Raw genomic sequence first — 23,824 nt, 5'->3', positions numbered from 1 at the left:
CGGATCCGCAATTTGTGTACCGCAAAAAATGGAACGGTCATGTGCATGAGGCCTAAAGCAGTAGATCTCTAAGTGAAAGATTTTGCATTCAGCTGAGCTACTCTATGGGGGCGCAGTAAAACTTCTGGTGATAAATTTTAAAGGGAATCTATTTCTTTTTACACAGGTATCATTGCTTTCAGCTGAGCTAGCGCGAAGGACTCTTTTACACAAGCAACTTTTCCACGTGGGTGCAATGTGTGAAGTGAATGCATAGCACCCCCACCGAATCCTGAATCTGTGCACATGAGCATTATTTTTCACGCCTCTTTTCTGCATTGTATTAGATGCATGTTCTAAATTCTGTGTTTTTTTCATGCAGCCCTGACCCCATAGCAGTGAATAGGGCTTCAGTGAAAAACGCATTGCATTCGGAAGCAATGTGTTTTTCACTGATGGTTGCTAGGAGATGTTGTTTGTAAATAAGTCTTCAGTTTTTTTTCACACGTGTGAAAAACGCATCAAAACTGATCGCACCCGCGTGGAAAAAACAAACTAAAGGCAACTGTAGACAAAACTGACTGAACTTGCTTGCGAAATGGTGCGAGTTTCACTGAACGCACCCTGACACAATCCATATCATTGGTGTGAAAGAGGCCTAAAAAGCATTGTGCCTAATTTAACAGTGAGTTTCATGGTGACACACTAACGTTAAAGGGATAGCTGAATATTTGGAATTCTAGTTTCTAATCTACAATAATAATAAAAAAAAGCCATAGAGCATAAAAGGCATTCTGTTCAAATCCGGCATACTGCTTTATCATATGATCAGTATACTGGACCTATCGGGTCAAGCATAATGTCAAAGGGGACTTATCCAAAACATTTCCAGAGAAAGAGGTCATTGATAATATACTGGAAACTACGGTACAGGCAGCTGATACACAGCACGGCAGTCAAAAGTTGGTCCAACAATTTAACAATTAAGTTTTTGAGGAAAGCTGCACATGAAACTATTAGAAACTATGACATCAGGTCTTAGACCAAAATAAAAACCCTTGAGGTAATACATGAATTTTGAGAATCTAAGCAATAAAAGCTGCTGCATGGCAAATCTAAGTGACTTTACACAAGTCTGTAGGATATAACAAACAACTATTTGAACACAAAAACAAAAGGCAGTACATTAGTAAACCAGAGTACTCACATACTACACTTTATTTGTTCAGAGATATTTTGTTGCATCAAAACCTTTTTGCTCACAGAAACCTCAACCATATTGGTTGCTGCCTTTGGATCCACTTCTCAGAAAGGAAAGGTATACAGTATTTGATAATATTTTTATTTAAAGGGGTTCTCCAGGCTTTTAATATGGATGACTTATCCTCAGGATAGGTCTTCAATATCAGATCGGCGGGGCAGAACCCCCGCAGATCAGCTGTATGAAGGGAAGGCGCGCACAGGTGCCATCTCCCTTTTCTCTTCCTTCTCACCATATACATAGCAGCAGTGAGCAAGATGAAAGAAGGGAGACACCAAGCGCGCCTTCCCTTCATACAGCTGATCGGCAGGGATGCAGAGTGTCAGACCCCTGCTGATCTGATATGGATGCCCTATCCTATTCCTGAGTATAAGTCATCAATATGCAAAGCCCGGAGAACCCCTTTAAAGAGGAAGCTGGCAGAATGACCATTTACAGACAGTTCCTGAGACGCCAGATGAAAATGAATATGGCTGCATTTCCTGTTATCACATTTGTAAAAATGGCTGCTGCAACTGAACAGAAACATTTCTGATCTGGTACTAACTTTGGCATTTGGCTGGAAATGCACTAGAGCAGGGAAGCTCAACCTGCGGCCCTCCAGCTGTTGTAAAACTGCCTTCTCAAACAGCTGATCGGCGGGGCTCCCGGGTGTCGTTTAAACAAAGTGCAGAACCCCTTTAACCGCCTCCGGACCGCCTAACGCAGGATCGCGTTCCGGAGGCGGCAGCCCTGCGCAGAGTCACGCATATACGCATCATCTCGCGAGATTTCGCTCAAAGCCGGCCCGCGCATGCGCATCACGGGCCGGCAAAAGTTAGAGGGGGGTCGGGTCATCAGCTTGCCAGCCAATGATCGTCGCTGGCAAGCTGATGATTTTTAAAAAAAATCAAATAAAAAGCCAGATAACACATTATATTTGTAAATATGATGTGTTAAATGGCTTGTCTGCTCCTCTGCTGGTCCTTTTCGTCGGTTGGTTCCAGCAGAGGAGCAGACATCACAGTGAGTAGCACCAAACACTACACCTTAGCCCCAGATCACCCCCATCACCCGAATTAACCCCTTGATCGCCCCTGTCAATCACCTAGTGAAAGGAAAAAAGTGATCAGTGTAAACTGTCACTTTTTTTTCACTGGTATTGACTGATAGGTTTTAGGATAGTTTAGGCCCCTTGGTTAGGTAGTTTAGCGTCAGTTAGCGCCCAGCCCACCGCACACACTGATTCGCTGATTAGCGTATCGCTAATCAGCATTTGTACTTTTATAGTATCTGTAAGTGATCAAAACTGATCACAGTGAGATCTATAATTGTATTAGTGTCACCTTAGCTCGCCCTCCACCCAAAACGCAGTGTTTGCCCGATCAGGCCTGATCGGTCGCCCACACGTGCGTTCACCCACGCCCGCCCCGCCGCAGTGACAAAAAATATTATATTTTTTGATCACTGCACAATCACTTTCCAAGCGCTGCGGCGATCAAAAAATCAGTTTTGATATTTTTATCAATCGCAGCGGCCCCCGGTACTTCGCTAGCCTCCCCTTTGTAAGACAGGCTTGCTTTTTTTCTTGGGTAGTCTCAGGGAATACCCCTAAATTTAGTAGTCCAAATGTCAAACAGGGGGTATTCTTCTGAAGAGGCCTACAGGATTCTGACCCAGTCGGATGAGGAATGGGAACCCTCATCTGACGAATCTAGCGGGTCAGAATATGAACCTGTAGAGAGCAGTGGCAGTCTGACCCAAAGTTCGGACGAGGAGGTTGAGGTCCCTGATAGCACCAGACGTACCCGGCCCCGTGTCGCTAGACCACAGGTTGTGCAGGATCCGTTTCAAGGGCAGCAGAGTGGGGCTGGCGCTGTCGGATCACGTGGTGAGGCATACACCAGCAGGGACAAGAGAGAAAAAAAGAAAGGGGGTTAGTCGCCTGGCTCTCAATATGAAGGTCAGGATACCTAACTCGCAGGGCGCCAAAGGTGTGGATCTGACACGGAAGAAAGATAGTTTCTTTCTATCTAAAAATATATTTTTACAATATTTAGATTAGTTGGTACAAGTAAAAAGGATAAGAACATAAGAAGGCTGCCAGTGGGATAAACCTAGCTAGGAAAATATACCTAGGCTAGAATAAGAACAAGAGAATGAAAAAGGGGTGGGTTTTATCTCACACGGAGGCGCCACTCTTTACTTAATCGATGGTATTGATAAAATTCACGATTGATTATATTGAAGTATCTTAAAATATTTTTTTAAATAAAATAAAAGTTTTAAAAGTATTTTACCAGAGTCACTATATCTGACGGGCTGGAAATTGATAGTTCAGCGGATTAAAACCACATAATGATGATGAATCAGTATATTTCCAACAGAGTCATATAGAACCACATCAGTGTAGTGAAACTTGGTTTGTACTTACTTCACCCAGGAGGAGAGATGGGGGATAAACTCAATACACCCCCAAACCCTTCCTCCTGCGCCTGGTTCGCTTCTAGAATGTCAGGAAAGAACAGCAGTCCTGTGGCTGGAGCTTCTTGTCAATTCCTTTATTTGGACAAAGTCAGGGTGGGGTGAGAAGGAGGCCCAACGCGTTTCGGGGATATATAAATCCCCTTCATCAGGAGCATATACAATAGGCGACAAACTGGCTTCTTTAAATCAAATTTGGCGCCAAAAGCAGATTGTGAGGCGTCACTTCCGGTCCGCGTGTACCCATGCGTTCCAGCATGGAACGCAAACCGGAAGTGGAGGCCGACAGATGGATAAAGTACAAAACAAACAAATTCATGCAATAGTTACAATGATTGGCTACATTGAAATACTTAACATTGTGCCCGGATTCATGCCGTATGACTACTAAAGTCCCATATCATCTCGGCCGGCTAAGAGAGCGTACCCGGAAGTGAAATCACTTCCGGTATATAACATTCACAATCTTAGGGCTAAATCATAAAAAAATGGATAAATAAATATGTAAGCACAGTCTAACCCTAGGGAAGAAAGGGAGCTCTACAAAGACATAGATCGAGCTTCTAATCTGAAGGGGGTCTGTATGTGACGACGGAGGGGTGACGTCAAGCCCTGGTCTCCGCCCACTTCCGGTCAGTGGAACGCAAGCGGCAGGACTATAAATATTCAATCTATGTATGTATTGATATGCGCTTGGGAAAAGGGGAACAAGATTAATCTATAAAGTATTGGTATGGAAATAGATTATATAGCGATATATTAATATATTGAAATATTAGAAAAACATTAAAGGAAAATAAATATAATATATTAAAATATATAAATAAATGTTAGGTACAGATCTGGATAATGTAGACGTATGGCGTTGTGCTTAACGATATATGTTTTTTCTTTTAGGGTGTTCTATTCCCAAAAACTAACATCATGTACATATATAAAGATGTGCAAACCTATATGAAGCATATGTGGTATAGAGTAGTGACATAGTTGAATGTATATATTGGCCAAGCTTGACCTTCCTCTCGCTTCAGCGGAACAAATATATAGAAGCAAATCTATAGGAATATCTTTATCTTCTCCCTATTGACGGGATCCTAATTGATATATGTGAATCAATTTTATATCTAATTCGTTCATGTACGATTAGATGGTGTATATTTATTGTAGTAATACTTCGGTCTAGGTAACGATACCAGGTATATATGTATCTAACCATGTTGTTTGCTAGATGTATGATTTTGTGTTTTTTATCAATAGTTGGTATATTCCAGTGTTTCGTTTAGCCCATGAGGGAATAATGTGTTCAGGCGAAAAATCCAATGCATTTCTTTTCTGCACAATGATTGATAGGAATGTGTGACATGTTCTAACGGGGTTACTCTTAGTAAAGCAGAGTTGCTATTGTGTTTTTCCAGGAAGTGTCTAGATACACTATGTGTAGTGACTCCTCGCTTGATATTCGACCGGTGTTCCGTCATCCTGTCCCTCACTGCTTGAGTAGTTCTCCCTACATACCTTATGTTGCATGGACAGGTTAACAAATAGACCACATTTCTGGTGTTGCAACTGATCTCTTGTCTATACTTCCATACATCGTTTGGCGCGATTGTGAGTTCGGTGATCCCATGGTTCATCATATTGCAGCATTTACATCTAGTGATCCCGCATCTATAGATCCCTTGTCTGGATTCTTTATGCCTTAAATTTAGGATACTCATGCCGGTGTTGGTCAGTTTTGGGCATGAAGGGGCTACCATATTTTTTAAAGTCTGTGCTCTCCTAAAGGTGATGGACGTGTTTGTTGGTAACACGTCTTTAAGGATGGGATCTTTAAGAAGGATCCCCCAGTGTTTATTCATGATTTTTCTAATTTCATTGTGTTGAGTGTTGTATCTTGTGATTAAATTATATTGGTACGGGTTTTTTTCACAGTTATTTATTGTTTTAGAGGTTGGCTTCAGGGCTGATTCTTGGTCTAAAGTGAGTGTTCTTTCAGCAGATGATTTGATTAAGCGTTTGGGATAGCCTTTTTCCGTAAATCGGGTCTTAAGGACCTTTAGTTGTTTCTTTAGTACTTCATTATCTGAGCAATTTCTTCTAACCCTTTTCATTTGACTAAATGGAATATTACGTTTCCATTTGGAGAGGTGGCAGCTGGAGAAATCCAAGTAGCTATTTGCGTCTACCTGTTTGAAATGGGTACTTGTGTGTATGGTATTTGCAATGATTTCTAATTTCAGGTCCAGAAAGACAGCTTCAGTTTGGTCGTATTCTAGGCTAAATTCTAATCCCCAATCATTAAGATTTAGGTTTTTGGCAAATTCTAGAAGTTCGTCTTTTCCCCCATCCCAGATCAGGATAATATCATCTATATACCTGCGGTAAAAAATGATTCTGGGATGGGATAGAAGACCCTGGTGGGTTTCAAAAAGTCCTACAAACAGATTTGCGTACGCAGGGGCAAATTTTGTGCCCATTGCTGTACCCTTTGTCTGTATAAAAAATTGGTCGTTAAAAAGAAAATAATTGTGGTTAAGAATAAAATCAATAGACTTCATTAAAAATTCTTTTTGTGTAGCAGGGAGTAATGGGTCTTGGGTGAGAAAAAAATTGTACCGAATTCAAGCCTAGATCGTGACGAATATTGCTATAAAGGGATGCAACATCTAGGGTGACCCAGTAGTACTCATCTCTCCAACTGACTGTGTTGAGAGAGTTGATCAGATCCGCCGAATCGCGGAGATAAGAAGGAAGCTGTTTTACATAGCCCTGAAGAAATCTATCGACGTATGCGGAGAGATTAGATGTGAGTGAGTCTATTCCGGAGATAATGGGTCTCCCCGGCGGGTTTGTCAGATTTTTGTGAATTTTTGGTAAAAAGTAAAACCGTGCTAAAGTAGGATGATTGTTACATAAAAAGAGTCTTTCTTTTTTATCTAAAATGTCTGTTTGGGAACCGAAATCTATTAATTTCTGTAGAGTTTTTTTAAAAACAGGTGTCGGATCACTATCTAGCGTTTTATAATAATCTCGATTAGATAAAATTTTGAGTGATTCTTTCAAATAATATTTTTGGTCCATTATAACTACCCCCCCTCCCTTGTCCGCATTTTTGGATTACAATATCCTTATTTCTTCTTATATCGTTTAAAGCTTTTCTTTCTGAGGGTTTTAGGTTATGGGGATTATTTAAATTTTTGTTTTTGGACAGATTTTTAAGGTCATCCAAAACCATATTAAAATAACTTTCCAGATGTGGACCTCTACTCTCAATCGGGTAAAAAGAAGACCGTATTTTCAGTCCAGAGGGTATAGGGGTAATAGTTTCAGGTACTTGTCCTCCTAAAAGTGTGTCTGTTTGTGTGATATTGATATTGTTCTCAACTATCGGAACCAAAGGATGGTGGTTACCAAGAGGTAGTTGTTTCATTGTAAAATGTCTTTTCAGTGTGAGTCTTCTGATAAACTGGTTCAGATCTACAAACAATTCAAATTGGTCCGGGCTATTGGAGGGGCAAAAGGATAATCCTTTGCTTAACAAGTTTATCTCATCTGAGGTCAGTTTGTGGCTAGATAAATTAAAGATTCCCTTCAGTTTTTCTTCCTCCTCTTTAGTGTGAGTTCTGTTCATGTTACCTTCACTACATCCTTGTTTATTGGTTATAGTGGTGGTTGAAATGGTGTTTTTATTTTTTTGTTTTTTGGTGTGTCTCCGTATTCCCCCTCTACATCCTCTAACTCGTTTTTTGGTCTTTTGCGAGAAGTCCCTAAAGGGGTGAAAAAATTCGTAATTTTTGGTGTGAGGGGATTTTTGGATGGTGTTGGTGTCTGTTGACCCACTGGGGTGAAGAATGTGTTGAGAGGTTGGGTGCTGGACAGAATTTTCCTGATGGGAGGTACATTGTGAATATCGTGGATGACCGGAGAAAGACTCCCTAATAAAGGGGACCCTTCTGAAAGGTTGGACGGTAAGGCTAAAAAAGTCTCGGAATTAGTGCTTGAAACTGAGTGGGTGGAGAAATTAAGTGAACTAATGTTGTCTTGAGAAATGTGAGGTTGTTCAGAGTTTTCGGTACTAATGGGTAAGGGATTAGGTATAATGAGATTAATAGTAGACCTCTGGGAAGACTGATTTGGTCTCCCAGACGTTGGTGTCAGGAAGTCAGACTGATTCATTAATGATAGGTGCCCTCCTTTGGGTACCGAGGATGGAAGTGGTGGACCTAGACGCTTAGTTTTAATCCGGGGGGGTGGTTCCTGAGATGATCTGGGGACCTGTTTGGTGGTTGTGGGATAGTGACTGGTTTTGGCCATGTTGCTATTGTAAAAGGTCTTGCCTTGAAAGGATTTTGACTGAGTTGAAAAAAGTGTGGGGTTGGTGATTCTCGATCTGGTATTGGGTCTATTATGAAATGGTTCGGCGTATGGTATATCCCGTTTTCTGTCCCAAGGTCGAATTTTATTGGAATTGTAGTCATGTAAATCACGTAACAGTTTTTTGCATTTTCTTGTGACTTCGTTATATTCGAAGGATCTGAAAAAATTAAGAAATGGATAACCCGACTCTCCCTGGGAGAAAGGCAGCTTCAACCATTTTCCTAGCTGTGTACCTATATGTTTGCATAGTTCTTTACGTTTTAAAATTAAGAGATCAAGCAGGTGGAGAGAACATAAGTCGCTAATTCTAAACCAATCTGTAGTGAAGGATATATCATTATTAAAAGTTGGTTTCAAAGATAGTCTCAATCCGCGGGGAACCAACCCCATGGTTTTGTATATAGACAGAAAGAACCAATCAATTTCATTGCGAACAAAGTTCTTGATTAGTTCAGAGATGTTACCAGGAAGTACTCCAGTGTCTCCATTTATGGGATTGCTCTCATCCATAGTCGATGGCAGATTCATGTTGCTTGGTTGCAGGTCTGTTATTATTCCATTGGGTATCGGAAACTCTGGAAAATTTGGTAATCTCTGTACTTCTTTCCAAACTCTTTTAAACAAGCTTGGTATATCAGTCTTGAGATAGGTCCAACCTAAGTCAGCCACTGCTCCCCTGGTCGACCGTTGGTCTCCCATCGGTCGAACAATAGATCAGGGACAAGAGAGAAAAAAAGAAAGGGGGTTAGTCGCCTGGCTCTCAATATGAAGGTCAGGATACCTAACTCGCAGGGCGCCAAAGGTGTGGATCTGACAGTTAGATAGTTTCTTTCTATCTAAAAATATATTTTTACAATATTTAGATTAGTTGGTACAAGTAAAAAGGATAAGAACATAAGAAGGCTGCCAGTGGGATAAACCTAGCTAGGAAAATATACCTAGGCTAGAATAAGAACAAGAGAATGAAAAAGGGGTGGGTTTTATCTCACACGGAGGCGCCACTCTTTACTTAATCGATGGTATTGATAAAATTCACGATTGATTATATTGAAGTATCTTAAAATATTTTTTTAAATAAAATAAAAGTTTTAAAAGTATTTTACCAGAGTCACTATATCTGACGGGATATTCCTATAGATTTGCTTCTATATATTTGTTCCGCTGAAGCGAGAGGAAGGTCAAGCTTGGCCAATATATACATTCAACTATGTCACTACTCTATACCACATATGCTTCATATAGGTTTGCACATCTTTATATATGTACATGATGTTAGTTTTTGGGAATAGAACACCCTAAAAGAAAAAACATATATCGTTAAGCACAACGCCATACGTCTACATTATCCAGATCTGTACCTAACATTTATTTATATATTTTAATATATTATATTTATTTTCCTTTAATGTTTTTCTAATATTTCAATATATTAATATATCGCTATATAATCTATTTCCATACCAATACTTTATAGATTAATCTTGTTCCCCTTTTCCCAAGCGCATATCAATACATACATAGATTGAATATTTATAGTCCTGCCGCTTGCGTTCCACTGACCGGAAGTGGGCGGAGACCAGGGCTTGACGTCACCCCTCCGTCGTCACATACAGACCCCCTTCAGATTAGAAGCTCGATCTATGTCTTTGTAGAGCTCCCTTTCTTCCCTAGGGTTAGACTGTGCTTACATATTTATTTATCCATTTTTTTATGATTTAGCCCTAAGATTGTGAATGTTATATACCGGAAGTGATTTCACTTCCGGGTACGCTCTCTTAGCCGGCCGAGATGATATGGGACTTTAGTAGTCATACGGCATGAATCCGGGCACAATGTTAAGTATTTCAATGTAGCCAATCATTGTAACTATTGCATGAATTTGTTTGTTTTGTACTTTATCCATCTGTCGGCCTCCACTTCCGGTTTGCGTTCCATGCTGGAACGAATGGGTACACGCGGACCGGAAGTGACGCCTCACAATCTGCTTTTGGCGCCAAATTTGATTTAAAGAAGCCAGTTTGTCGCCTATTGTATATGCTCCTGATGAAGGGGATTTATATATCCCCGAAACGCGTTGGGCCTCCTTCTCACCCCACCCTGACTGTCCAAATAAAGGAATTGACAAGAAGCTCCAGCCACAGGACTGCTGTTCTTTCCTGACATTCTAGAAGCGAACCAGGCGCAGGAGGAAGGGTTTGGGGGTGTATTGAGTTTATCCCCCATCTCTCCTCCTGGGTGAAGTAAGTACAAACCAAGTTTCACTACACTGATGTGGTTCTATATGACTCTGTTGGAAATATACTGATTCATCATCATTATGTGGTTTTAATCCGCTGAACTATCAATTTCCAGCCCGTCAGATATAGTGACTCTGGTAAAATACTTTTAAAACTTTTATTTTATTTAAAAAAATATTTTAAGATACTTCAATATAATCAATCGTGAATTTTATCAATACCATCGATTAAGTAAAGAGTGGCGCCTCCGTGTGAGATAAAACCCACCCCTTTTTCATACACCAGCAGCGCAGCCCTCCCTGGACCTAGTACCAGCACTGCCGTACAACATGGTGAAGTGGCGAGGTCCAGAAGGGCAGTTGAAGCTGGTACGGTGGCACGTGCAATAGTTACCCCGTCGCAGCCACCGCAAAGACAAGCCCGTAGAGCCCCTAGAGTCCCTGAGGTGCACCAAATTCAGCCGCACCTGTAGTTCCCCCTTTCACCGCCCAGTCTGGAGTTCGGGTTGAGACAGCTCAGATCGGTTCGGCCCTGGGATTTTTTGAGCTGTTCTTGACTGCGGAGCTCTTGGACTTAGTCGTGGCAGAAACAAAATCGGTATGCCACACAATTTATATCCGCCAACCCGGGAAGCTATTATACCCAGCCTTTCCGGTGGAAACCAGTCCAAGTTTCCAAAATTAAAATTTTTATGGGCCTTCTCCTGAACATGGGTCTAACCAAAAAGCATGAATTGCAGTCATATTGGTCCACGAACCCGATTCATCACATGCCCATGTTCTCTGCTGCTATGTCCAGGGCACGTTTTGAGACCATCCTGCGTTTCCTGCACTTTAGCGACAACAGCACCTCTCGTCCCAGATGAAACCCAGCTTTTGACCGGCTCCACAAAATTCGGCCCCTCATAGACCACTTCAACCAGAAATTTGCAGATTTGTATACCCCCGAGCAAAACATCTGCGTAGACGAGTCCCTAATACATTTTACCGGGCGCCTTGGCTTCAAACAATACATCCCAAGCAAGCGTGCCCGGTATGGGGTCAAATTGTATAAGCTCTGTGAAAGGGCCACAGGCTATACCCACAAATTTCGGATCCATGAGGGAAAAGATCAGACCCTGGAGCCGGTCGGTTGCCCTGACTACCTGGGGAGCAGTAGGAAGACAGTCTGGGACTCGGTGTCACCCTTATTTGGCAAGGGGTATCATCTTTATGTGGACAATTTTTACACAAGTGTGCCACTCTTCAGGCATTTGTTCCTAGAACAGATTGGCTGCTGTGGCACTGTGCGACCTAGCCGCGTGGGCTTCCCCTAACGGCTCGTTACCACCCGTCTTGCAAGGGGGGAGAGGGCTGCCTTGTGTAACGAGGAACTGCTCGCGGTGAAATGAAGAGACAAGCATGACGTTTACATGCTCTCCTCCATTCACGCAGACACGACAATACAAATTGAAAGGGCAACCCGTGTCATTGAAAAGCCCCTCTCAGTCCTCATGGGAGGAGTGGACTTCAATGACCAGATGTTGGCTCCCTATTTAGTTTCCCGACGCACCAGACGCTGGTATAAGGTGTCTGTATATTTGATTCAATTGGCGATGTACAATAGTTTTGTTCTCTACAGTAAGGCTGGGAGAACAGGATCCTTCCTCAAATTTCAGGAAGAGATCATCGCGAACCTCCTGTATCCAGGAGGTTCCGTGGCCCCATCCACCAGTGTAGTTAGCCATCTACACGAGCGACATTTCCCCAGTGTCGTTCCTGGTACCTCAACCCAACCGTCACCCCGAAAAAGATGTCGTGTCTGTAGCAGGAGTGGAATAAGGCGTGACACCCGCTATTTCTGTCCTGACCACCCTGCCCTATGCTTTGGAGAGTGTTTCCAGAAGTACCACACACAGGTACACTTAGCATAGGGATTGCATCTCACAGGACAGGCACACAGGGCTATTAGGGCCCTTACACTCACAGCTACTGCAAACCTCTCCTTTCACCTGGGATAAAGTGCATAATGTACTTCGCCACATCTTTGGGCGATTTGCGCTTTGCACATTGTCCCATGGGGAAGGAGAGGTTTGTCCTATAAAAGGTAAAAAAAAAAAAAAAACAGTAAGCAAAAAAGTTCAGTTCAAAAAGTAAAAAAAAAGTTTATATGTTCTGTTCAAAAGTTATTATAAAGTTAATAAAATTAATTGCGTTGCGGCCTGGTTTTTTCTTTTTTGTTTTGTTTTTTTTACCTTCCAGGTGGACCAACCGATCGACTAGCTGCAGCACTGATGTGCATTCTGACAGAAGCATTGCGCTGCTGTCAGATTACACACAAGTCGGTGTATGCGGCACTGCAAGACGAGATTTCTCCTCTGCAGTAAAAGATACGTTTGCCGAGGCATATGAGCTGAGGAGGCGGCGGTGTTCATATGCTTTGGCAAACACTTTGTATATATATAAAAAAAAAAAATAATCCCGGCAATGATTTATTCATCCATCGATTGATGTGAATGGATAAATCTGGTTTGCCAGGGCATACGGGCTAAGTGGGTATGGATGTTGGGCGGAGCTCCTATGTCCTGGCAGACGCCTTTCCCCTCCTTTTTTTTTTTTTTGGCAGAGATTTTTTCATCCACATGGATCGATGCGAATGAAGAAATCTGTGCCGTTCATTTTTTCTTTCAGCCCAGAGGCTGAACGAAAAAAAAAATATAAAATCTCATTACCCGTATGCTCAATATAAGGAGAATAGCAGAAACTCCTAATGCTGGGCATACATGTAATGATTGCGGAGACCCTCAAATGCCAGGGCAGTACAAACACCCCACAAATAACACCATTTTGGAAAGAAGACACCCCAAGGTATTCGCTGAGGGGTATATTGAGTCCATGAAAGATTGAAATTTTTGTCACAAGTTAGCGGAAAGGGAGACTTTGTGAGAAAAAAAACCCCAAAAAAATCAATTTCCGCTACCTTGTGGCCCAAAATTTTTTTTTTATGAACTCGCCATGCCCCTCATTGAATACCTTGGGGTGTCTTCTTTCCAAAATGGGGTCACATGTGGGGTATTTATACTGCCCTGACTTTTTAGGGGCCCTAAAGCGTGAGAAGAAGTCTGGGATCCAAATGTCTAAAAATGCCCTCCTAAAAGGAATTTGGGCACCTTTGCGCATCTAGGCTGCAAAAAAGTGTCACACATGTGGTATCGCCGTACTCAGGATAAGTTGGGCAATGTGTTTTGGGGTGTCATTTTACATATACCCATGCTGGGTGAGATAAATATCTTGGTCAAATGCCAACTTTGTATAAAAAAAAAAATTGGAAAACTTGTCTTTTGCCAAGATATTTCTCTCACCCAGCATGGCATGGGTATATGTAAAATGACACCCCAAAACACATTGCCCAACTTCTCCTGAGTACGGAGATACCACATGTGTGACACTTTTTTGCAGCCTAGGTGGGCAAAGGGGGCCACATTCCAAAGAGCACCTTTAGGATTTAACCGGCCATTTTTTACAGATTCTGATTTCAAACTACTTACCACGCATTAGGGCCCCTAGAATGCCAGGGCAGTATAACTACCCCACAAGTGACCCCATTTTGGAAAGAAGACACCCCAAGGTATTCGCTGATGGGCATAGTGAGTTCATAGAAGTTTTTATTTTTTGTCACAAGTTAGTGGAATATGAGACTTTGTAATAAAAATTAAAAAAATCATAATTTTCCACTAACTTGTGACAAAAAATAAAAAAAGTTCTATGAACTCACTATGCCCATCAGCGAATACCTTAGGGTGTCTACTTTCCGAAATGGGGTCATTTGTGGGGTGTTTGTACTGTCTGGCCATTGTAGAACCTCAGGAAACATGACAGGTGCTCAGAAAGTCAGAGCTGCTTCAAAAAGCGGAAATTCACATTTTTGTACCATAGTTTGTAAACGCTATAACTTTTACCCAAACCATTTTTTTTTTTACCCCAATTTTTTTTTTTATCAAAGACATGTAGAACAATAAATTTTGAGAAAAATTTATATATGGATGTCGTTTTTTTTGCAAAATTTTACAACTGAAAGTGAAAAATGTCATTTTTTGGCAAAAATTTTGGTAAATTTTGATTAATAAAAAAAGTAAAAATGTCAGCAGCAATGAAATACCACCAAATGAAAGCTCTATTAGTGAGAAGAAAAGGAGGTAAAATTCATTTGGGTGGTAAGTTGCATGACCGAGCAATAAACGGTGAAAGTAGGGTAGGTCAGAAGTGTAAAAAGTGGCCTGGTCATTAAGGGTGTTTAAGCTAGGGGGGCTGAGGTGGTTAAATAAAGACTAGGTTCTCTACAACCCTGGCATCAGTCGTTATTGCAGGGAGAAGCAATGGCCAGCCACAGGAAATGTAGCTTTAAAGGAGCTTTTCCAGTTCGCGCTAAAATCCTTTACAAAATGAAAGGGCCCTTCATACATTATTATTTTAATGTATTAGTTTTATCTTTATTGCTTCTATCTTCTGTTCTGGGCTGTGGTCACATGACCATGTCCAGGCAGCTCTTTCTTATTTCCTGTGATGTTCTGTCCATGGGCGAGGCAGTAATAGGGGAGTGTATGTAACCAGCTAGGTGGGAGAAGCTATAAACTAGTGGGCGTTGTTAGGGGCAGTGCTGGAATGGTGGCAGAGAAAGGAGAAGTGGATCATGGGTTTGGTTGGATACAGGGAGTGCTACATACAGGATTCAAACAAACCAGAGTGATTTCTTTACACGGTGAAAATGGGTCATGAGACTCCAAATTAAAAAAGCATGGGGAAGATGTACATGAGGTAAGCAACTACTTTAGCATATTGTTAAGAACCATAGAAACACCGGAAAACCCTTTAAACATCTAGGTCTGGATGGAGCAACGGTGCACAACAGCCGACAACCACCTTGTCTGAAAGATGTCCAATATTAAGAGCTTGGAATGACAAACCACACAAGGATATCCAGCATCTGTATGTGCCAGTCTGTAAGGGGACATGCCATCCAGTATTACTGTGACCCTGCAGAGTACAGCACTCGGCTATCTTTGGAATTCCCATAGAAATGGATGGAGCAGTCACGCTTGCTTACTGCTCCGTTTATTTCACGGGCGCCACAGGGTATGAGGCCCCTGTTCCTGTGATCAGTGGGGGTCACAGATGTAGGACCCCCACTGATCTAATAGTTATCCCCTAACCTGTGGATAGGGGATAACATTATATATCCGGAATACCCCTTTAAGTAACAAAAATGTGGAGCAATTGCTTATACAGCACTCCAGATGGTGACCAAAATGGTCACCAATGCGCCTTAAAATTTGCAGATGGCGACAAGACTTTTTTGAGGTGTGCGCGTCTGTCGCACCATCCAGGGCTATACCAGCAGCTAGTGAGTGCCAGCGAAAGGACACAGGTGAGTTTAAGATTTTAGCTTTTTTTGTTTCAATTGCTAACATTACTGGTCGTAAGGGGGGCAGTGGGGGGGGACATTACTTCTGGAAAGGGGGCACTGGGAGACATTACTAGCCATAAGGGGGGCACTAGAGGACAGTATGGGGGGGGGGGGGATTACTACTGTGGAGCATATTTCTACTGTGGGGGCAGTGGGGGAGTAATTACTATGTGTGCGGAAATTACTATATGGGACAGTGTGGGGAAAAAATGATTACGTGAGGGGGAAGTTACTACTGTGTGGGGAGACATTACTATGTGTAGACCGTGGGGGGGGGGGAATTACTATGAGAGGGTAGTGTGGGGGGGGATTAATCTAAGGTTTTATTATTATTATTACTGGGGGCTCTCTAGGTGGCATTTATAATTGCTGTAGACACTATAGGGACATTATTTCTAGTGGGGGTCACTATTTTTTCAGCAGTATAGTACCTGGGGCATTGGGGAGCAGCACGGGCACAGTATTAGGAATCGCAGCAGGATGACATTGTTGGGACACCAGGATATGGGGGGGGGGGGGGGTTGGTTTGATGGAAAAATAAAAAAATGTAACGTGTCTGTAACAAACTCTGTAGAGACGAGATGCAGCTGAAAGACTTTGTCATGGAGGTCTGGGTCAAATGGAGAAGAGGAAAGAGAAGATCTACTTGACAGGAGAGGTCATATTTTCAATTTGGCGGCAAAAAATTTAATTTGGTTACTAAATTCTTCAGTTTAGGAGCCAATGGCTCCTGTTTATTTTCTTTGATCTGGAACACTGATATAGCATCAGAGTTTTAAAAAGTAAAAAAAATAAAAAATAAGGAAAATGCAATCTGATTTGTTGCTATGGCCAACGCCTCAATGTTTCCAATTTTGATAAATCTCTCCATTGACTGTTCCCCCCCCCCCCCCCCCCCCCAATAGTGAAAAGCACCACCTGTCACACTATTCAATAATGTAAAGTAACAGATACAGCCAGTGAGGCTTAGCGGGGGAAGCATCTGTAACAGTGTTCATATATCATACAGGGCTTTTTCTAGCTGCTGTAATTGCTGGGTAGCCTGAATTTTAAAAAAAATAAAACGGATTTTGTGGCCTTTTCTGCAGTTCTGTGGTTTTAGTGGCAAAAAAAGCCAGCTCCAGATGTTGAAAGTCTATGGCCAATATGAAAAGCAGGGTAGAAAGGCGTTTTTTTGCCTAGTGGGGTTTTTCTAATTGAAGCTCTTGGCATTTTAGAAAGGTGTTTTGTTTTTTTATCCCCTTCTCTATAGGAAAGTAAAAGAACTGAACAAACTCCATATATACACATTTGTTTTGCCAGAAACAGCCACCATAAAAACTGCATGCAGTATAAAAATAAATAAATAAATAAATAAATAAGCGGGCAAATTGCATTATAGTCAATGGGGATCTGGCTTTGCACAGCATTATATGGCTAGGACTAGGGCTGCACGATATGGGAATTTTGTGCGATTGCGATTAGGGCCCTAAAAATTGCGATAACGATATGCGATGCGATATTTTAAGGGAATTGTGCTAGAGGTCTATTTGCTTGGATTTTCCCATATGAGCCGCTGACGCGGCTGGGTATGACATAGTTATGTGGGGGATCTGTGGATGGCGCTGTTATGTGGGGGATCTGTGGATGGCGCTGTTATGTGGGGGATCTGTGGAGGACGCTGTTATGTGGGGGATCTGTGGAGGACGCTGTTATGTGGGGGATCTGTGGAGGACGCTGTTATGTGGGGGATCTGTGGAGGACGCTGTTATGTGGGGGATCTGTGGAGGACGCTGTTATGTGGGGGATCTGTGGAGGACGCTGTTATGTGGGGGATCTGTGGAGGACGCTGTTATGTGGGGGATCTGTGGAGGACGCTGTTATGTGGGGGATCTGTGGAGGACGCTGTTATGTGGGGGATCTGTGGAGGACGCTGTTATGTGGGGGATCTGTGGAGGACGCTGTTATGTGGGGGATCTGTGGAGGACGCTGTTATGTGGGGGATCTGTGGAGGATGCTGTTATGTGGGGGATCTGTGGAGGACGCTGTTATGTGGAGGATCTGTGGAGGACGCTGTTATGTGGGGGATCTGTGGAGGACGCTGTTATGTGGGAGATCTGTGGAGGACGCTGTTGTTATGTGGGGGATCTGTGGAGGACGCTGTTGTTATGTGGGGATCTGTGGAGGACGCTGTTGTTATGTGGGGGATCTGTGGAGGACGCTGTTATGTGGGGGATCTGTGGAGGACACTGTTATAGGGGATCTGTGGAGGACACTGTTATAGGGGATCTGTGGAGGACACTGTTATAGGGGACCTGTGGATGGCACTGTTATAGGGGATGTGTGCTATGACACATGGGGCCATGAGGGGGGCCAGCATAAGACACACATATAGCATCTTATGCTGGTCCCCCTCATGGCCCTATGTGTCCCCTCATGTGTCCAAAACTGCGCACATAACTCTCCTATTCATAAAATGGCCAGCCTCTGTACTTTCACTATGAATGCACTGCAGAGAGCGAGCCAGCCGGCGCGTGACTGACGTCACTGTCACGCTCCTCCCACTTAATTCAGGAAGCAGGAGCGTGACTAAGTGACGTCAGCCACGCGCCGGCCGGCCGCCTCGCTGGCTGCAGTGCATTTATCGTGAAAGTAAGTACAGAGGCTGGCCATTTTATCAATAGGACAGAGGACATTTTATCAATAGGGGCCCCTTCATATATAATCGCAGCATTTTCAGGTCGGCCGAATCGCCATATCGCATTTGCCGATTATCGCGATTCGATTATTTTTGCAATATATCGTGCAGCCCTAGCTAGGACAGGTCCGAGCCGAGGAACTCCGGCAGCCTGTTCCACTGCCAGAACAGCCTGTGCGATTTGTAAATGCAAATGTGAACGTAGCCTTAGAACCATATTTGAGTCTTTTTGTGATTATTCAAATGTTATTAGGGTTTAGGAGTCTTCGTCACTGATGGTAAGGTCCAGAACTCATGACGTTCTGGTAAGACCCCAGTAAGAAAAACGGCACATATTTAATGGTACAGTTGTGGCCTTTCTTTGAGTTTGACACAAATTTGGTGCTCACAGTAGCACTGCAGCCTTCTCACAGCTTTGTCTAGGGCAAGTGACGTCACGTTCATCGGTCACGTGGCTTAGACGCAGCTCAGCCCCACTAAAGTACCGTAAATGGGTCTGAGCTGCAATACCAAGCACAGCCACTATACAGTGTACGGCACTGTGCTTGGCGAGCAGAGAGTCATGCATCATGCCAACAGTAAAGCATCCTGAGACCATTCATGTGTGGGGTTGATTCTCAGGGAGTGGGCTAACTTACAATTTTAACTAAAAACACTGCTATGGGTAAAGAATGGTATGAAAACCTCCTCCAACAGCAACTTCTCCCAAAGATACAGGAGCAATTTGGTGATGAACAGTGCTTCCCCCCCCCCCCCCCCCCCCCCCTTTATGAGACATTGCAAAAGCGATAATTAACTGGCTTGGCGAACAAAACATTGACGTTTTAGATCTTCATAGCCAGGAAACTCACCAGATCTCAATCCTATTGAGAACCTGTGGTCAATCCTCAAAAAGCGAGTGGGCAAACAAAATCACAAAGTAATAAAACGCCAAGCATTGATTAGGAAAGAATAATTTGCCATCAACCGGGATTTGCTCCAGAAGCTAGGATATGCCCCCATTGTTTGATAGGTGCGGGTCCCACACCTATATCAAGAACAGAGCGGGGAGCGCTGTGGCTGGATGACCCCAGATTTTCCGGGGTACATCCACCACCAAGCACTAATCCCCGCCTCTCCCATAGAAGTGAATAGGAGCGTGCCGCACGTGCGAGGCCAATGCTCCAATTCATTTCTATGGGGCAGACAGCAATAGCCGAGCCAGCGCTATTTTTTGGCGGCCCCATAGAAATTAATGGAGGGCGGCTGCGCATGCGCAGTGCGCTCTCCTTCACTTTCGGGGCTCCATTCTCGATATAGGTGCGGGACCTGCACCTATAAGACAATGGGGGCATATCCTAGCAAAATGCCCCCATTGTTTGAGATGAGAAAACCCCTTTAAGTATATCACAGAAACATCCGACAAAGGCGCAGCAAACTTTATGAAAACCTGTGTCAGTCTCAGAGTTCCTGCCCACGACTGTATTGCATTACTGTTGCATCTGCTTTCTTTAGTCCATACAGGAGGATATGGAAAGGTAGAAGCACACACACCTTATTAAACCAGTTAGGACTCCTTTTCTTTGCAAGGGACAATGTCGTTCCGAAACCAGAAAGCATTCCTGCAGTTGCAACTGTCCCAAGAAAAATGCCACCTGATGGATAAAAAAATATATAGATTGGAATCTGAATTTTCAAATAATAACCCCCCTAAGAAGCGATAAGGGGTTGCTCAGCCAGAAGAATGGCTGTATGGGTGTTTAAAATAGAAGAAAGTCCATTTACTAATATGCATGAATTAACAAATGTGTCCAGTCTCTTGCTGTCAGCCCCAGCACCCCCCCCCCCCCTCCTTTTTCTGGCTTGTGTTAAGCACCAGAAAAAGTTGCGTTTGTCTGTGTGACCAGTGTTTAACCCCTTCAGTACCAAGCCACTTTTCACCCTAAATCCCAGACGTGTGTCATTTTATGTGGTAATAACTTTGGAACGCTTTTACTCATCCAAGCCATACTAAGGTTGTTTTCTCGTGACACATTGTACTTCAAGATAGTCATAAATTTGAGTCAATATATTTCATCTTTATTTATGAAAAAAAAAATTACATTTACCAAACATTTAGAAAAATTAGCAATTTTTAAAATTTCTATTTCTCTGCTTTTAAAACAGAAAGTGATAAGTAATAAATATTTTATCAGGTAACATTCCCCATATGTCTGCTTTATGTTGGCATCATTTTGTAAATGTCATTTTATTTTTTTTAGGACGTTAGAGGACTTAGAAGAAGTTTAAAATCCATTTTAAAATTTTCAAGAAAATTTCCAAAACCATTTTTCTGAGCACCAATTCAGTTTCAAAATGATTTTGAGGGGCTTACATAATGGAAACCACCCATAAATGACCCCATTTTAGAAACTGCACCCCTCACATTATTCAAAACTGAGGTTACAAATTTTGTTAACCCTTGAGGTGTTCCTCAAGAATAACCGGTAAAATTTAACTTTTTTGGTAGATTTTGTATGTTAAATCAATTCTTTTTTTGCAACACAGCAAGGGTTAACAGCAAACTAAACCTCAATATGCATTACTTCGATTCCGCAGTTTACAGAAATACCCCATATGTGGCGGTAAACTGCTCTATGGGCACATGGCAGTGTCAGAAGGAAAGGAGCGCCATATGGATTTTGGAAGCAGATTTTGCTAGAATGGTTTTTAGGCACAATCTTGTATTTGAAGAGACCCTAACGTACCCCTACAGTGGAAACCCTCAAAAAGTGACCCCATTTTGGAAACTACACCCCTTGAAGTATATATTAAGGGGGTACTGACCACTTTGACCCCCTAAGCATTTTACGGAATTTGGAAACACTTGGCTGTGAAAATGTAGTTTCATTTCTTCCAATTAAATGTTGCTTTAGCCCCAAATTTTTCTTTTTCACAAGGGGTAACAGGAAAAAAAGCACCCCATAATTTGTTACCCATTTTCTCCTGAATACGGCAACACCCCATATGTGGTGGTAAACTGCTGTAAGGGCACATGGCAGGATTCAGAACGGAAGGAGCGCCATATGGCTTTTGCAGCGCAGATTTTGATGGATTGGTTTACGGGTGCCATTGGTTTTTTGAGTGATTGTCTTATGTGGGGGCTCATTTTTTGCGGGATGAGGCGACGTTTTCATTGGTACTATTTTGGGGTACATAAGACTTTTTGATTGCTTGGCATTACACTTTTTGGGAGGCAAGGTGAAAAAAAAAAATGGCTGTTTTGGCATAGTTTTTTTAAATTATTATTATAATTTTTTTTTCATTCACCTGAGGGGGCATATAATGCGATATTGTTATAGAGCAGGTTGTTACAGACGCAGCAATACCCAATATGTCTATCATTTTTATTACGTTTTACACAGTGAAAGCATTTTGTGAACAGAATAAAATCTTGTTTTTCTGTTGCCATTTTCTGAGAGCCCAATTAGGCTACTTTCACACTCGCGTTTTGTGCGGATCCATCATGGACGGATCCGTTCAGATAATACAGCTGTCTGCATCCGTTCAGAACGGATCCATTTGTATTATCTTTAACATAGCCAAGACGGATCTGGTCTTGAACACTATTGAAAGTCAATGGAGGACAGACCCATTTTCTATAGTGCCAGATTGCGTCAGTAAAAACGGATCCATCCCCATTGACTTACATTGTGCGTCAGAAAGGATCTGTTTGGCTCAGTTTCATCAGACGGACACCAAAACGCTGCAAGCAGCGTTTTGGTGTCCGCCTCCAGAGCGGAATGGAGACTGAAATAATGCATTCTGAGCGGATCCTTTTCCATTCAGAATGCATTAGAATGCAAACTGATCCGTGTGAAAGTAGACTTATTTGAATTTTTTGGGAGATTGTCTTAGGTTGGGGCTCATTTTTGGCGGGATGAGATGACTGTTTGATGGGTACCATTTTAGGGTACATAAGACATTTTGATCGCTTGGTGTTACCCTTTTTGTGAGGCAAGGTGACAAAAGGGTTAATTACTCTTACCGGTAATTGGTTTTTCCAATAGGCTCCACAACGGCACGTACAGTAGGGTGTCCCCGCCCCCAGGACAGGAAACAACGCAAAAGCACATGATTTAAAAAGGCCTCCTCCCCTTACCTATTCAGTCAATAAGAGAGGACACGGAAGGGATGCAAAAAACAAAATATGTATTAACCATTAACAAATTACATAATTTGCAAAGAGACAAAAAGAAAAAAAAAAGGAGGGAAATCCCAGTGCCGTGGTGGAGGGCTATTGGAAAAACTAATTACCAATAAGCGTAATTAACCCTTTTCCCGGCGCTCCACAACGGCACTCACAGGAGGATTAACAAAGTAATATATATTAGGGAGGGACCATGGCAGAAAGGATTCTGTGGCCAAAGGACAAGTCTTTGGGCCAGATTTATCATTAGCTCAAGTCAGAATAATGGGGTGAAAAAGTTGCGAATTTTTGCTCAATCGCTAAAACTGTGCAAAAATTTTAGACTTTTTTCTGCTCTGCACTATGCTCGCCAGTTTTCTGAAAGTGGGCGTGTTTTCTTATGTAAATTAATCTCTAGACAGATTTACTATTGCGACTATTTAAAAAGTCGCAAAAGTCACAAAAAAAAATGCGCAATTTCACTCCAGTGAGGACCATGCTTACCTTATGAGACTTTTTAATAGAACATGCGACTTTTTCGTAAAGACGTGCGACTTTTGTAAAGCTGCTTACTGACGGATAAACTGCTACCGTCAAACCACATTTATTACAGTCTTAAAGGGCCGATCATAAATCTGACTTGGCTAAAACTGACTTTAGAAAACCCATAAGTCTCACACATATATTATAACTCAATCTTTATTAGTTAAAAAGAGAATACATAAATAGTACAAAGATGCGATTACATATAGTGGTAGTGATGCAGGAGGATAATGTGACAAGTACAAAAAAGAGCCACCATCAGTCCTCAAACTGTAAAAACAGATGGTAAAACTGGGTTGAGTGAAGAAGTTGCATATCTATACTGATGCGATATGATAGTAACAATACATGTATATACCCACACAGGGGATAAGCAACTGTGTAACAAACCACCTGTCACAATACAATCGCATTCATTGCGATAATGTTGCAGGGAGGTCAGCACAGTGTGCCGGAGCACACCCCTGTGACAGAATACTGACCCACATGCAACAAACAAGTGAAGGAGACAGTGGAGCAGCCCATACTAACCAGGAGAGGAAATGGAGATGATGGCTCCTAGCCCGACGCGCGTTTCGCCTCGCTTCTTCAGGGGGCAAAACGCGCGTCGGGCTAGGAGCCATCATCTCCATTTCCTCTGCTGGAGTGAAATGGGCTGCTCCACTGTCTCCTTCACTTGTTTGTTGCATGTGGGTCAG

At 42.5% G+C, this 23,824-nt stretch overlaps 1 protein-coding gene across 2 annotated transcripts in view; it reads right to left on the bottom strand.

The window, feature by feature from the left end:
* TMEM242 (transmembrane protein 242) overlaps window positions 1-23,824 on the bottom strand; it is a 97,021-nt gene that overhangs the window by 43,271 nt on the left and 29,926 nt on the right. For both annotated transcript variants that reach the window (XM_040429369.1, XM_040429371.1), the window contains exon 2: window positions 19,970-20,070. In XM_040429369.1, coding sequence (XP_040285303.1) covers window positions 19,970-20,070 — 101 coding nt within the window. The remainder of the gene's footprint in view (window positions 1-19,969; window positions 20,071-23,824) is intronic.

This window comes from Bufo bufo, chromosome 4, assembly GCF_905171765.1.
Source record: "Bufo bufo chromosome 4, aBufBuf1.1, whole genome shotgun sequence".
Classification (NCBI taxonomy): domain Eukaryota; kingdom Metazoa; phylum Chordata; class Amphibia; order Anura; family Bufonidae; genus Bufo; species Bufo bufo.
The sequence above is the reverse complement of the archived record's forward strand: the minus strand, read 5'-3'. Positions and strand labels throughout refer to the sequence as shown.